This window comes from Lottia gigantea, assembly GCF_000327385.1.
Source record: "Lottia gigantea unplaced genomic scaffold LOTGIsca_13, whole genome shotgun sequence".
Classification (NCBI taxonomy): Eukaryota; Metazoa; Mollusca; class Gastropoda; family Lottiidae; genus Lottia; species Lottia gigantea.
Genome location: NW_008707425.1, coordinates 3,169,840 through 3,185,618, shown reverse-complemented (window position 1 = coordinate 3,185,618; position 15,779 = coordinate 3,169,840). Strand labels below are relative to the sequence as shown.

The 15,779-nt window shown below is 30.8% G+C and overlaps 1 protein-coding gene across 1 annotated transcript in view; it reads left to right on the top strand.

Moving 5' to 3' along the window:
- LOTGIDRAFT_230548 (hypothetical protein) overlaps window positions 1–15,779 on the top strand; it is a gene marked incomplete at its 3' end in the record, with an annotated part of 29,114 nt that overhangs the window by 7,405 nt on the left and 5,930 nt on the right. Inside the window, exons 6-20 of the mRNA XM_009049046.1 lie at window positions 763–804; window positions 1,242–1,363; window positions 2,404–2,520; window positions 3,061–3,140; window positions 3,538–3,634; window positions 4,853–5,034; window positions 5,768–5,825; window positions 7,897–8,005; window positions 8,616–8,723; window positions 9,099–9,376; window positions 9,997–10,197; window positions 10,592–10,792; window positions 12,306–12,374; window positions 12,648–12,889; window positions 13,591–13,626. Of these exons, the coding sequence (XP_009047294.1) occupies window positions 763–804; window positions 1,242–1,363; window positions 2,404–2,520; window positions 3,061–3,140; window positions 3,538–3,634; window positions 4,853–5,034; window positions 5,768–5,825; window positions 7,897–8,005; window positions 8,616–8,723; window positions 9,099–9,376; window positions 9,997–10,197; window positions 10,592–10,792; window positions 12,306–12,374; window positions 12,648–12,889; window positions 13,591–13,626 (1,942 nt within the window). The remainder of the gene's footprint in view (window positions 1–762; window positions 805–1,241; window positions 1,364–2,403; window positions 2,521–3,060; window positions 3,141–3,537; window positions 3,635–4,852; window positions 5,035–5,767; window positions 5,826–7,896; window positions 8,006–8,615; window positions 8,724–9,098; window positions 9,377–9,996; window positions 10,198–10,591; window positions 10,793–12,305; window positions 12,375–12,647; window positions 12,890–13,590; window positions 13,627–15,779) is intronic.

The following is a 15,779-nucleotide window of genomic DNA, read 5'->3' as shown; positions in this document are numbered from 1 at the left end:
TACCAGTAAAACCTGTCAACCAAACTAATTAATTGGCATACTGTCTTTTTTATCATCATATCAAACCTTATTCAATATCTCTTTGTGTTCTTTAGAAATTTAGCAAATTTATGTTATTATGAAATTTCTTATGCAATAACATTATATTTTCACTGTTAAAATAGTAGAGATATTTCTCAAAGTTATTTAACAAGACTGTGAATAATGTTTTTGGCTATAATGGTTCCAATTATTGATGTGTTCAGCATACTTCAAAGATTAACGCCCACATTTTATTCACCCAAGTACATTGTCCAGGCTTCAACATCTTTCTTTTGACATGCTTTGGTTTTCTTAATGTTCTCATAACCTGTTATAACTTCCTAATTTAACTATCCTATGTTAATATTCACATGCTCTAAAAAATATCCTTTTGTTTTTTTAATTCCAAGACTAGAATTTCCTAGAATTATTACATTTTGAGTCATCAAATTAGACATAAAACATTTAAATGAGATGAAACATCTGAAACTTGGTATCATAAGACTTATTTGCATTGCCCAATACTTGAAAATCTGTCTTTCCTTGAAAATTAGGCTAGCATATCTATAGGGATCATGATATTATTTGATTATTCTGATTTTAGTCACTAATTTCAATCCAATTGAAATTTTTTGACACTATAAAGCTTTAGTCCTGAATATAAGTTTACTTTAATTTAGATGTTGATATTTGTAGTGCTATGTTATTTTATGAAAAATGTATACTTGAACTATTTTTCAGAAGACAATATTAATGAAGAAAGTATTTTAGAAGTGTCTTTAGGTAATATATGATTTATTACATGTAATTCAGGTTAACCTTTTAAAGTTTGTAACAAAAATATAAAGGATAACAACTATGGTTCACAAAAGAATCCTTCTACCAACTGGTCCTGGACAAATCTCTTGGCATTAATCTTTCCTGAATTATCTGTACCCATTTACAGCTGAATTATGAGTGAAGATAACTTATAAGATTTTCACACACAGACTGAGTCTGGACACTATTTGTCCGTTGTGACCAAGCAAATGACGTTATGTAAAGAACCAACTCTCTAAACGAGAGTGTTTCAGAACCGAATAAAAGTAAATATGTAGACAACTTCATCTCCATATCTTGTTACCTAAAATGGAGAAAAAAATAATTAGATAAGACTCCTACATGATCAATGAATCTGAATTTGAATTACATAAATTTTATTTCCTATTTTTTATTTTTAGAATGTAGTGATTTACCTTGTGATAGTAGTGGTCAGTTGCCTAATCCTTTATTAGTTTTACATACATTATTACCTCCTGATCAATTATTATGGTCTCCTCATAATCATACAGAAATAGTAGAGGTTAGTAAGATACAGTTTACACTATTACCTCCTGATCAATTATTATTGTCTCCTCATAATCATACAGAAATAGTAGAGGTTAGTAAGATACAGTTTACACTATTACCTCCGGATAAATTATTATGGTCTCCTCATAATCATACAGAAATAGTGGAGGTTAGTAAGATGCAGTTTACACTATTACCTCCTAATCAATAATTATGGTCTCCTCATAATCATACAGAAATAGTAGAGGTTAGTAAGGTACAGTTTACACTATTACCTCCTGATCAATTATTATGGTCTCCTCATAATCATACAGAAATAGTGGAGGTTAGTAAGATGCAGTTTACACTATTACCTCCTGATCAATTATTATGGTCTCCTCATAATCATACAGAAATAGTAGAGGTTAGTAAGATACAGTTTACACTATTACCTCCTAATCAATAATTATGGTCTCCTCATAATCATACAGAAATAGTGGAGGTTAGTAAGATGCAGTTTACACTATTACCTCCTAATCAATAATTATGGTCTCCTCATAATCATACAGAAATAGTAGAGGTTAGTAAGGTACAGTTTACACTATTACCTCCTAATCAATAATTATTGTCTCCTCATAATCATACAGAAATAGTGGAGGTTAGTAAGATACAGTTTACACTATTACCTCCTGATCAATTATTATTGTCTCCTCATAATCATACAGAAATAGTAGAGGTTAGTAAGGTACAGTTTACACTATTACCTCCTGATCAATTATTATTGTCTCCTCATAATCATACAGAAATAGTGGAGGTTAGTAAGATACAGTTTACAGTATTACCTCCTGATCAATTATTATGGTCTCCTCATAATCATACAGAAATATTAGAGGTTAGTAAGATGCAGTTTACACATTTTACATTAATACCTCCTGATCAATTATAGTCATTAAATCTCAAAATTAAAAGGACTGCTGGTGTTTATGATTTAAATTTACTCTTAGATGTGCACAAATATCTTTGCTTGACAAAATGTTTAAATATAGATAATGACAATGCCTTATTTATTTTCAGAAAAATGGTAGTCCTCAGTTTTTAAAGACAGTTGGTTTTGGTGATAGTGAAAATGTTAACTTAATGACCAGAGTTAAAGTCACTGTCTACCATGTGGTTGAAAGAATGACTGGAACTGTAAGCAACTTGAATTACTTTTGAATATTAAAGGGGCAGTATGCAAAATTGTTATTATCAAAAATGTTTTGAATTATACCTAAAACTATTTTCTTAAATAGTATGTATCTACTTGATACTGAATTTTGTGCAAAAGATAAATAAAAAACCGAGTGTACTAATTGTTAAGTAAGAAGCTTAAACTAGTTTTGGTGTTCATAAAGACTGATAGTCCAGGAATATTTCTCTACAATTAGGTGTCTACTTAGCTTAAATCCTTACACATCCCAAACAAACATTTAAGTTAAAAAATTAATGACAGGATTTTTTTAAATCAAAAAGTTTAGTGACACCTTTCTCTGGATTCGGGTGAATAATTTTCATAAATTTAAGCAAAAAGATTTTCTGACCTACGAAAAAACAATGCCCCTTTAATACATTTTATAAATCTTTTCAAAAATGATGTGTATCATTATCTTTTCACATGTATTATATTCTCAGAATACATACATTTTTCTAGTTTTGTTTTCCTTGCTTATATTTTACCTTTGATAATTTTAGATGGTACAGTTAGGACAGTCTATATTTACATTACAAGATGTGGTCACAGCTGATGATAGTACTCTAACTGTTACTATCAAGTAAGTAACCTCAGACTCATGTCTCTTAGTGATATCTAACAGCTATAAAGATACAATGAGCTACATGTGCCCTAACTGTTTGTCAATCAATGCGATTTTTAGGCTTAATTTAAAAAAAGTTCTATTTTTAATGATAATTTAATTTTTTTTTGAGATCTACTGTATTGTTTCCTGTCTTAGATTTTATTTCATATGAAAAAAGATTTATGATAATCATCCTAGAACATAATCTTTCTTAAACCTGTTCCACAAAAATAAAACCATTATCAAATGTAAGACTTGTATCTCAGGATAAAGAGCCGGCCTCATATGGTGAGGATGTTACCAAAATGGAATCCCTGCGTAGTATCATATTTGTTGCTATATGCTATTGTTGATACCAATGTTATATTTGTAGATCACCTGAATTAAGAGAATGTGGTAAACTGACCATAGTAGCTTGGACTAATGGTGTACTACCAATAACATCTAAATTGCAAAGTCCAACAGGAAGGGTATGTTTTGTAATGTAAACTATTCATAGTAAATCACATGTGATAGATTTAATACAAGCTGTCCTGGAGAGGATTGTTTATCTGAAACTTAGCAGCATGTGATGAACTGTATTAGTGTATTGTCTGAGCAAATCAAAAAGTTCAAAAAAAAATTCTATATTTTTTAAGGGAATTGGAATATCAGCCTCTTTATGTTGATAAGAATAATTTTTTGGAAGTTTACATTGAAAAGAAACACAGTTCTCTCCTAGACCAAGAAAAATCCCAAATGTTAGCTGAAATTTTTCCTCTGTTAAAACAAATATTGAAGACATAATGTGTGCTCATGTTTATATTTTTACAAATGCAAAGACATTCTAAGACTAACAGTACTATTTTGAGGCTGATATTCGCATTCTCTTAAAAATAATGGAAAAACACTTTTTACTTTGCTCAGACAATGAGTCGATTAGAATTTTAACATTGAGACAGTAATACAACAGTAATACAACAGTAATACAACAGTAATACAACAGTAATACAACAGTAATACAACATTGGTGAATGAGACACATATTCAAATATTGTGTTGAACCATAAAATGTGAGAATTTCCTTTGAAGACATTAAACACATGCTAAATAAAACTGAGAAAGCCAGGGCTCATTGTCACTCATCGTGTCCAAACCACACCCACATTCGTCATACTTTCTCGGGGCCATGGTAACACAAATGAGAAAAATTAAGTATTCATAGCTTAATATTGTCCAATCAAAATTGGCCCTACTGTATTGGTAGCACTCGTTATGAAGCTTTGTTTGCGAACGTAAACAAAAAGAAAGCATATTTTGATGAATATGTACGGTACAGAATTGAGTGAGATTCTTTTTAAAGAAATGAAGCTGAGAGAAAATCAAACCTTACTTTGGAATATTTACTTGGAAAGAATGTATTCATACCTCTTCAAACGGGCGGCAACAGAGCGATGTTGTGCTTTGTCTACATGACCTCATTTCTCTTTCCACCGATCTGATTGGTCAGATTTAAATACCACCAATCTCGCCCCCAAAATAAAGTGTAGTGGGCTTAGTTTAATACAAGTTAATAAGACAATGTCAAAACCTGTATTCTTGATACGATGATTGTCACTGTGTTGTTTGTTCAACTGATAAGAAAAACTCTAAATTGCTAGTAGTAGAAATAAAATGTTCCTCTAACAATATCAAATTTTGTTTTTCAGAAGACTAAGAGTGAGATATTTTGTAAATCTATAAGTAAACAAGATTATTCACCGAAAGATTTATTTGAGAATGTTATTTGTAAATCTTATAGATTTGCCACTAATTCTCAGAAAGAGATTCTCCAAGTACATGAATATATGGCTGAAAGCAAATGGTCTGTAGATATACCTCATAAATTATTGTAAGTACTACATATTTATTATACATATTGTAAAATATTAATATCATAGTTTAAACTGAATGTTATATTAAAGGAGATGGAAATTTTAATACAATAGTATTTTAAGTTATAAACATCTTGACAGATCTTAATTGAAATTGCTAATTATCTTCATTTGATGAAATAGTTAATTTTCAATGAAGGATTAACTTTTTAAAAAATATTTATTATGAATCAATATGAAATGTTTTAAGATGGAGACAAAATTTAACATGTACTAACTTTCAGCACTTAATTAATTCCATTGACATAGCGTTTTAAAGAGACTTTCTACTTTTCTTGTAGGTTGAACATTTTTTTTGCTCAAATTTGTGAAAACTATAAACCAAAATAAAGATTTCATCTAAATATAACAAGTCATTATAAAGCCAATCACCAAAATTAGGTCAAAATGCTTAATTAACAATTAGTACTCTCAGTTTTTATTAAACCTTTTAAAACAAATTCATTTTGATCAAGTAGATACATAGATAAAAATAGAATACTTTAGAAATATTTTCAGGTTTTTAATAATGAAAAAGTTTTACAAAAAAAGCAGAATGCCTCTTATATATTCAGTAAAAATATATATAAGTTATGGCCCTTCTAATTATTATTTCCATAAAGGTTGCTAGAAATGGCTGACCATGGTGAAATCGTAAAGAAAGAACAAATTCTTTTTTATGAACTGGTTTATGTATCTACTTTCTTATAGAAAATTACTTATACAAGAAGAAAAAGAGAAAATATCAGTTTTACAAGGTATGGGGGAGGTATGTGAAAGATATTTTATTTTGTTTTTTTAAATAATAGTTTTTAAATTAAAACCTTCTGTTAAGTTCAAGTTTTGCCTCAGTCTTTTTGTCAATTATACCCAATTTGAAAGATACCATTAGCTATGCTAAGTGTTTGATTTTAGTTTCTGATGATCGACAAGTTAAAATGACTTTTATGTTCCTATGCACTTTTACATAGAATCTATTACATATATTTTGGGGTAGCCTATTTGACCAATGTTCTGATGTTTTCAGTTTGTACAGGATATAGAATCAGATCAAGCAGTATGGATAACATTATCTGCTGCCATTGTGTCAACTTATATAGATGCTGTTGATATGCTATCCATTTGTCAAGGTTTTATTCCCTTTTTTTCTAAGCTTGGCACAGTTTGTTTGCATGATTCAAATCTTCTAACAATTATTTGAGCTGTATATTTGAACTTCATTACCGGTAATTTCCATGGAGATCATGCTCCAAATTAGATCAATAATATCACACAATATTTGTTACCATGGAATTTCACTTGGGGGTAAAATCAGATACTTGGTTTGTTACATTTGTGCATGACGTTTATTACCGGTATATAATAGATTATTCTAAGGTGTAAAGTAACTAAGTTTGATGAAGCAGGTACACCAAGATACTAATATATACATTGGTTATTGTGTAAGATGCCTAAATAAACCTGAGTACCATCTTTAGGTTTTATTGATAGTGATCATTGATTTAGTGATATTTTTTATTATTGGGAGGAAGATTTTAGAACTGCTAAGTTTCTGTTATGCTGTTTGATTAAGGCTTTTTGAACAACCCTTGTGTGAAGAATAATCAAGGCCTTGACAGAATTAGTACAAATTGTGAAATTCAGATACCAATAGATCCATGGTCCACTTTCTTTTGATATGGTTGTTTGATTATGGTTTTGACTCTATTGTTATTTGAAATATAATGTCTTTTTTTGCTTGGATATTGCTCCATTTCAGCTTTCTGTACAACTTTTTAGAATGAAAATCATGAATCTAGTTAATTCTGATTTGATAATGGCTCAAAAGATGATGTGCAGTTTAAATTGTTTGTTTTCAAATGACGTGTTTTCAAGAATAAATTGATGTAGGAATATTTATATTTCGACTGGCATCACTGTTGTTTTTATACGCCCAAATGAAATGGGGTAATAAATAATAAAACTTAACATCAAATACCATCCTTTAATACCCAATGTTTCATCAAAAAAGTTTTGACTTCATCAGGGGAAGAAGCAAACTACAATTACTGGAAGGCAGTTAAGATTAAAATTACAATATGACCCCATAAGGTTTATGACGTCACAATCTTAGAAACCACATAACAAGAGAAGAGTCAAATCACAAAATGGTGGGAGGCAATTTAATTCTTAATAATATGACCTCAGAAGATTTATGACATCAAAATCTTAGATACAACATAACAAGTATGTAATAATGACTTCAGGATTTGCCAAAAATCTGTGATTGGTTATTGCTGTCTGTTTTTTCTTTTTGGAATCACCACATGAAATGGGGGGCGTATATTGCCGTCACCCATGTCCATCCATCCGTCCGTCCACAATGGCTCGTAAACACTCTACAAGACACAATTCTTGACTGATTTTGAAAAAACTTGGTATGAGTGTTTGTAATCACCCAAGGATGAACCCTATTGAAAATCAGAAGAATTGAAAAATATTTAGTATTTGCCTTCTAGAGTTTTCACGAGCTAAAAATTGAACACGTTTTTAAGAACAAGGGCAATAACTCATACTCAATATTATTCAGTATCGCCCTAAAGAGTTCAAAAGAAGTGTATGACTGAAGGTTGAATATTTCATACTGGTAATTGTTACTGTACTGCTGAATATTTTTATTCAAAATCAAAGTTGCCAGTGGGTGTATATTACTTTGCCTGGCAAGCTATCTTCTGAAATTACTAAAGAATCTTACATCAGATTTGTATTCTTAAAAGTGTCATGGTCAGCTGAAGGTAAATGTATTTTGAAATTAATTTGTTATTAACAGCATGATTTCAGCACAAGCTATTTTATTTCAGTTGAGTGGTGAAAATAATCAATTACGTCAAGAAATGGGTGATTCCTGCATGATAGCTATATCAAAATATACTCAGTCCTTAGCAACTATTTCTATAGCCAGTGATGAAGGTGATTTTATTTTGTAAGAAAATGCTATGCCTTATGATATACATATAGAATCATGGCATGCCTGCTGAAGATCCTAATTTTGCAGCATGTTTATTAATCATAATATTAAAATCAAGGGCATGATACAGTTGATGCATTGAGCACTATTTTAACAGTAAAAATATTTTGTTATTATGAAGGATATATCTGATAGCATTGCTTATTTTCTCAGCACTCTAAAAGTATTAGGATAAAAAAAACAAGTGAACCATGACATTGAATTCACAAAGTAATTAAGTACTGGTAAAGGAGCTGAAGGAAACCCTATGCACTGTTTATTGAAATATAGTTGTCATTCCGTCATGTTCTGATTGGGAGACAATGAAAATTTATTTACAGATATTAGTTTAAAGTAAATTTAATTAACTAACTCTTTTCTTTCTCCTACAATAACTGAAATCACTTCCATATCAGGTATTGCATGATTTTCTTGGACATAACTGATTCTATTGATAGCGTCCTGAAAAAATATAAACCTTTGTAGTTTATGGAACTACTGGTAAACTAGATTATTAATTTGAGACAGTAGCCAGAATATTTTAGATTAAAATGTAGATATTTTATTTATTAGGTATGTATTATAAGAGAAGTTGTGATAAAGATAAAAGAGAACTAGAATTTATACCAGTTAATGTACATTTACAAAGAATAGCTGTTGGTACAGAAGGCTCAAAACAAGGTAGTGACTTTACAAAGGTTTTCATTTTTCCATGTCTAGTCTGAAAATATAGAAGGACATTTATGTGATCTGGGCATGCCTGTCTAGCATCTTGTGAATGCATTAAGGACTAGAAGTATCATCAGTCTTTGAAGGATGTAATATGATACAAGTGTTCATAGGAAAAATATTGATTTCAACTATTGGGGATTGCCTTTAACATCTATCATCTGATTTATGTTTCATTTGATTTCGAGTTAAGTCTAAATCTGACATGATACCAAGAAGTATTTGTATATTGTCAAAATTGAGATGTGAAAATTACATTTACCAAGTTTTTAAACCATGAAACATGTTATGCATTTTAATGACCAATTCTTTTTTTATTTTCTGCAGGGACAGTGTATGATTCAATTACAACAGGTGCTTTTACAGCTTACAGTCAAAAATATAAACATGGTGGTCTGAAACGTGTACTACAATCTCAATTAGACTTATATACTCCACAAAGTACACTAGGACAGCGCACCAAGTTACATCAAGCTTGTAGTATATTGAGTGAACTCTCTGAATTAAAATATGTTATTAACCTGGGCTGTGAGAAACTATGTCAAACTTTATCTAACAGTGCTACAGACCATGTTCAGGCCAAAATAGACTTTATTGCAAATAAGGTAAGAAACTATATTTGTTAACAGTACAAAATATCAAAACATTTTGATGCATGTCACAATGTTGTAGAATAGAAGCATTATGTATTGTGTGTAATATGTATGTTACAGTGAATGTATCAAGGGATTGAAGCATTTTGAAGGCATATAACACATTAATATAGGAATATTGTGAAATCATTGTTATAAGTGAGAACACAATTTTCATGGAATTGTTCTTGATTCAAGTTTTCGCTAAAATAAGAATAAATTTCTACAATCATTGATCTGAATTGTAATTGATTCAAGATGGATTAACAAACATTCAATTATTTGAATCAAACAATTAAATTAATCCTGCTAATTAGTACAACAAATCCAAAACAGATTAAACATTAATCTGAGTATTTAGATATTATTTTGGAAAGAGTTGGATTCAAGGACTACAAATATGTTTCTTGGGATAAATCTACCAAACCTTTTTGCTAAAGGATATAAGCTTAATGATTTAAGGATTGAATGTAGATTATTTTTGTGTTTATTGGTTGATGAATGCAGAATTTTCACATGTTAATTCAAATAGATGATATATTCACAGAAAGAATAATAGGACAATAGAGTCATTTAAATTTGTTTTATTTTAGTCGAGAAAGTTGGTACAGTTATGTGATGATCAGCTCTTACAGTCGTCATCAACAGAATATTCTCAATCTAAAACCACAGCTAATGATGGGAAAGATACTGCGGCTTCATTGAGTCAGATGAAAGAATTGAAATCTAAAGATACACCTTCACCTTCAGCACCACAACAACCTACTTTTAAATCTAAGACTGTTGAACCTTGGGTATGATATACTGTTATTATATTAGATATGTTTATAGTAATCAGTTAGATATTCATGTTGAATTGAGATAAAAGTTTTCTTATCTATATGGAATAATGTGGAGGTTTTTGGGGTACATAGAATTTAATTTTTGGCTGTTAAATTGATGTAAAACTAGATTAGAAGAAAAATATTAATGGCAAACAACAATTTTGAATTGGACTTTGTACTTCTAATGGAGACATTATTTAGACGTGTAAGAGAATGAACCCAGGACGTCCAGGTTGACAATCATATGTATAAATTACAGAATCATCAGAAACCTTTTAAAGCTATTACTGATGAGAAATTACACATCTGTTTTGTTGCCATTCTCTGTTATTAACTGTTTACAATGAATTGTGTAATATTGTAGGAAGTGACAAGTTTGAATTTAGAAGCAGCAGTAGTGTGTTTAATTTCTAAAGTAGAAGAAATGTTAAAATATAGAAAAGAAGAAGAATTAGATACAAGTAAATGGTTAAATGAAATCAGTCCAGCTATAGTTAAATTACAAAAATTTGTTGATATTGTTTCACAGAGAGCTAATTTATTTCTTACATTTCTTTCATTAAGGGTAAGATTTTTTTTTTGCCATAAAAGGTGAATTTGGATATCCCTAGGTTACTCCTACATGCCTCTGCCTGTGCTTTTGTAACATTACTTAACCGCAATGTTACAACCTGAAATTGATAGTAAAGATACTTTTCGTTTTTTGGATTATTCAATTCTCTGTCTTATTTGCCTGTTGCCTAGAGAAATTAGTATTTGAATTATCTATCTTATCTATCTTATCTATCTTATCTATCTATAGACTGTGTAAAAGCTCATTATTGATTTGATATGAATCATTTCAATGAAATTGAGTTATTGTCTAACCGATTACTCAGTAGTCTTATATTCACAATGTCAAACTATTACAAACTGTTTCTAGTCTAATACATTGACTATAATAGCTGCCTTTCTTGTATCACAGTGTAAATTGCTCAATTTGATTGGATTACATTCTAGCGAATACAGTCAATCATACCCCCTGATTACACATGTAGCCAAATTGTTAACACTCTTTCTGTAGAGGGCTCTGATTGGCTGTATTTGTAAAAATGAAATGAAATGAATGGAGTTTTACGTTCTACTTTTCTGCACCATATGGGAAGATGGGATTGTATTTGTAAGTGAACAATCCAATCAGTTTGTTGCTACCTGATTAGATATAAGACACAGTTTATAAAACAGTGGTGTAACCTATTTTCGTGGATATAAGGATTCAACACCGAATTTCGTCAAAGTTAAAAAAACAGAAATTTTGTTTGATGTCTTAGATGTTTCCTCAGATATTCTACAAAATAATTAAAACTGGTTTGTTTCGATTTTTTTTATGAATCCCTCACTTTGACCCATTTTTCATGAGTAACCAACTCGACATCGGCGGCAAAATGCGTCACCTATTTTCATGTACAATGTTTGATCTATAAATAAGTCTAGAAAAACATGTTATATGGATACCCAGTGGTATAATTAACTTCTCTTAGTATTTATCTTTAATATCAATTCATTATAACTAGTGACAATTCCTTGATTTAGAAAAAAAATAGTGACTGACAAAATAAGATACGTAGCGTGATTTATTGCTATAAGTCATTGAAACAACATAAGAATATGGCCCACATTGTGTTCCATAGAAATTATCTGCTGACACGGAATCCGCTAGTTGAATACGTGACTTCATTTGTTAGACTACATTCTAGCAGACGACACTTGGAATTCCGATTACAGCTAGGGATTATCAGGAAATTCGGCGGATATAAAATTGTGATTTTGTATTTGTTAAAGTATACATTAAAACATTTTACCTTGCTTGAAACTACTGGATTTAATCTACTAGCTGACATTGTACAAATAACCCATGTTTATCAAAACAAGCAAATGCGGAGGTCACGCGTGGTCACACATGTAAATTATTAATCATTTCCGGAGAAGCACGAAAAATAGGTTAGCACGAAATTAGGTTACTTGACTGTAGCTTTACCTTGTGAAATGCCATAGCGTAGACTTTGTAAGCTAATTCTATTTACTATTGTTTTTTTTAGGAAAACAGATTCAATATAAAGTTGATGCATGCTGTAAAGTATAGAAGAGATATAGTGCTTACACATACAGTAAGTTTTCAAACATCTATACTTAAATTACTTCATGAACCAGGTTCCTGTACCTGAAAAATTGGACTTCATGACTTGATTTAACACCCTTACCCATGCATGGAAAAATGATGCTGAAAAGTTCAACTCATATCTGTGCTTTGCTTTCTGCTGAATTGTCACTTGACATACTGATACTGATATCCTATTGATATGACAGACTTGTTTAGATGGAAAAAAGAATTTTGTAATAAGGCAAATAGAAAAAAAGAAATTTTTTTTATCTTTTTTTAGATTTCAACGCTTATAACTGGAATTATATCAAAATTTCATACCAATATTAAAAATACAGCCTTCTTCAATCAAATAGCAGAAATTGGTTTATTAGCAGAATTTGAAAGTTTTTTAAGTTGTTATGGTGATGAAATAGCTATGATGGAGGATATGATAATAGGTGTAGATGATTTATCTAGTGTCACTCTATCTTTCTCTATTTCTTCTGATGGTACAATAAATCCTACATTATCTTTAAAAAGGTAAGCAATAATTAGACATACATATACATATATTCTTATACTTATAATTAGAGAGGCAAGACTGAGTACTTTTGAAATGTTTATTATATTGAGATTTCTGATATTTGGTTTCTGATAAAATCCACAATTTTGATTGGAGTACCCTATGAAAATTATTCAATATTCCATGACCGTCCATCAACAATCGCTCGTAAGAACTCTAGACAGAAAAAATTCTTGACAGATTTCGACGAAACTTAGTGTGAGCGTTTTTTATTATCCAAGGATGAACCCTATGGAAAATCAGAAAAATCAAAAAATTTGGAAATGCGTTCAATTTTTTACTTGTAAACACTTTAAAAGACACAATTCTTGGCAGATTTTGTCAAAACTGGGTTTGAGTGTTTTTAATCACCCAAGAATGAACCTTATCGAAAAAATAATTAGTATTTGTTATTGCCCTTGTTCTTGAAAACACTTTCAATTTTTAGCTCATAAAAACTTAACAGCACAATTCTTGCCAGATTTTGTCAAAACTTGGTAATATCATTCAGTATCAATCACCCCACAGAGATCAAAAGAAGTATATGACTGAAGGTTGAATATTTCATACTAGTGATTTTTATTCAAAATCAATGCTGCCAGTGGGCATATATTACCTTACCTGGCAAACTATCTGATATTATTGCAATGATTTCAAATAAACTAATCTTCTTTTTCAGATGTCTGAGGAGTGGCAAGTTTCCTGACATTAACAGGTATTTATGGTTTGGTTTCAACAAATTCTTTATGATTATTAGACTTCTTCTTGCAACATTAGAAAAATATAAATAAACTTGATCATAAAGCTCATTTTTAACATGCCAAATCAAATTCAAAATCTGAGTCTGCAGTATTGATATCTTGGTAAATTTCATAACTTTTTATACGCCCACATGGAAATGTGGACATATATTTCCGTTACCCCTGTCTGTCCATCCGTCTGTCCACATTTCTTGTATGCTCAATAGGGGCTACAGCTTTTATCTGATCTTGATGAAACTTAATATGCTTGTATATATTGCTGAGATCTTTGCAAGTTCGAAATTGGTAATTATCAGACAAAAAGTTTCAGAGTTATCGCCCTTGATTTATTAAAAACGCGTTAAATTTGGCTTGTATGCATGATACATGAATATGTGGTCGTATATATTGTCGTCGCCCCTGTCCGTCGGTCCGTCCGTCAACATTTCTTGTGAGCACTATAGAGACTACAGTTTTTATCTGATTTTGATAAAACTTGGTGTGCTGCTTTAGATTGATAAGATCTCGGTCAAGTTCGAATTTGACATATTTTTGATGAACGGTTTTTGAGATATTGCCCTTGACTTAGAACGCCTTGAAATTTGTTAAAAATTGTTCGTGAGCAAGATTGAATCTACAGTTTTCATCCGATTCTGATGAAACTTGGTGTGATATTTGGAATTCCTAAGATCTCGGACAAGTTCTAATTTGACGCATTTTCGATGAACGGTTTTTGAGTTATTGCCCTTGACTTTGTAAAAACGCGTCAATATTTGTTAAAAATAGTTCGTGAGCAGGATTGAAGCTACAGTTTTCAACCGATTCTGATGAAACTTGGTGTGATCATTGGAATTGATAAGATCTTGGGCAAGTTCTAACTTGATGCATTTTTGATGAACAGTTTTTGAGTTATTGCCCTTGACTTTGTTAAAATGTGTCGAAATTTGTTAAAAATAGTTTGTGAGCAGGATTGACGCTACTGTTTTCAACTGATTCTGATGAAACTTGTTGTGATCATTGGAATTGATAAGATCTCGAACAAGTTCTAACTTGATGCATTTTTGATGAACGGTTTTCGAGTTATTGCCCTTGACTTTGTAAAAACGCGTCAAAATTTGTTTGTGAGCACAATAGAAGCTACAGTTTTCAACCGATTCCGATGAAACTTGGTGTGATCATTGAAATTGATAAGATCTCAGACAAGTTCTAACTTGACGCATTTTCGATGAAATGTTTTTGAGTTAATGCCATTAACTTACAAAAAACGCGTAAAAATTTGTTTGTCAGCACAATAGAAGCTACCGTTTTCAACCGATTCTGATGAAACTTGGTGTGATCATTGAAATTGATAAGATCTCAGACAAGTTCTAACTTGACGCATTTTCGATGAAATGTTTTTGAGTTAATGCCATTAACTTACGAAAAACGCATTAAAATTTGTTTGTGAGCACAATAAAAGCTACAGTTTTCAACCGATTCTGATGAAACTTGGTGTGATCATTGGAATAGATAAGTTCTCGGACAAGTTCTAACAAGAGATATTTTTGATGAACATTTTTTGAGTTATTGCCCTTGACTTTGTAAACACGTGTCAAAAGTTGTTTTTTGCCCTTGATTAGAGCTGTGTGATTTAATTGTTTGTTGTATTTGGGTTATTGATATTGATTATAAAAAATTTTGTGAAATTATTCAGCATAAATAATTTCTTCAGTATGAGAAAATTCGTACTTTAGTCACTAAAGACTGTTTTATTATTTCTGACAGCTGCCAGTGGGCGTATGTTTCCTTGCAACGCAAGCTATCTTGAGATATTGCCCTTGACTTAGAATGCCTTGAAATTTGTTAAAAAAAAAAATTCGCGAGCAGGATTGAAGCTACAGTTTTCATCCAATTCTGATGAAACTTGGTGTGATCATTGGAATTCATAAGATCTTGGACAAGTTCTAACTTGACGCATTTTCAATGAACGGTTTTTGAGTTATTGCCCTTGACTTTGTTAAAACGCGTCGAAATTTGTTAAAAATAGTTCGTGAGCAGGATTGAAGCTACAGTTTTCAACCGATTTTGATGAAACTTGGCATAATCATTGGAATTCATAAGATCTCAGACAAGTTCTAACTAGACGCAT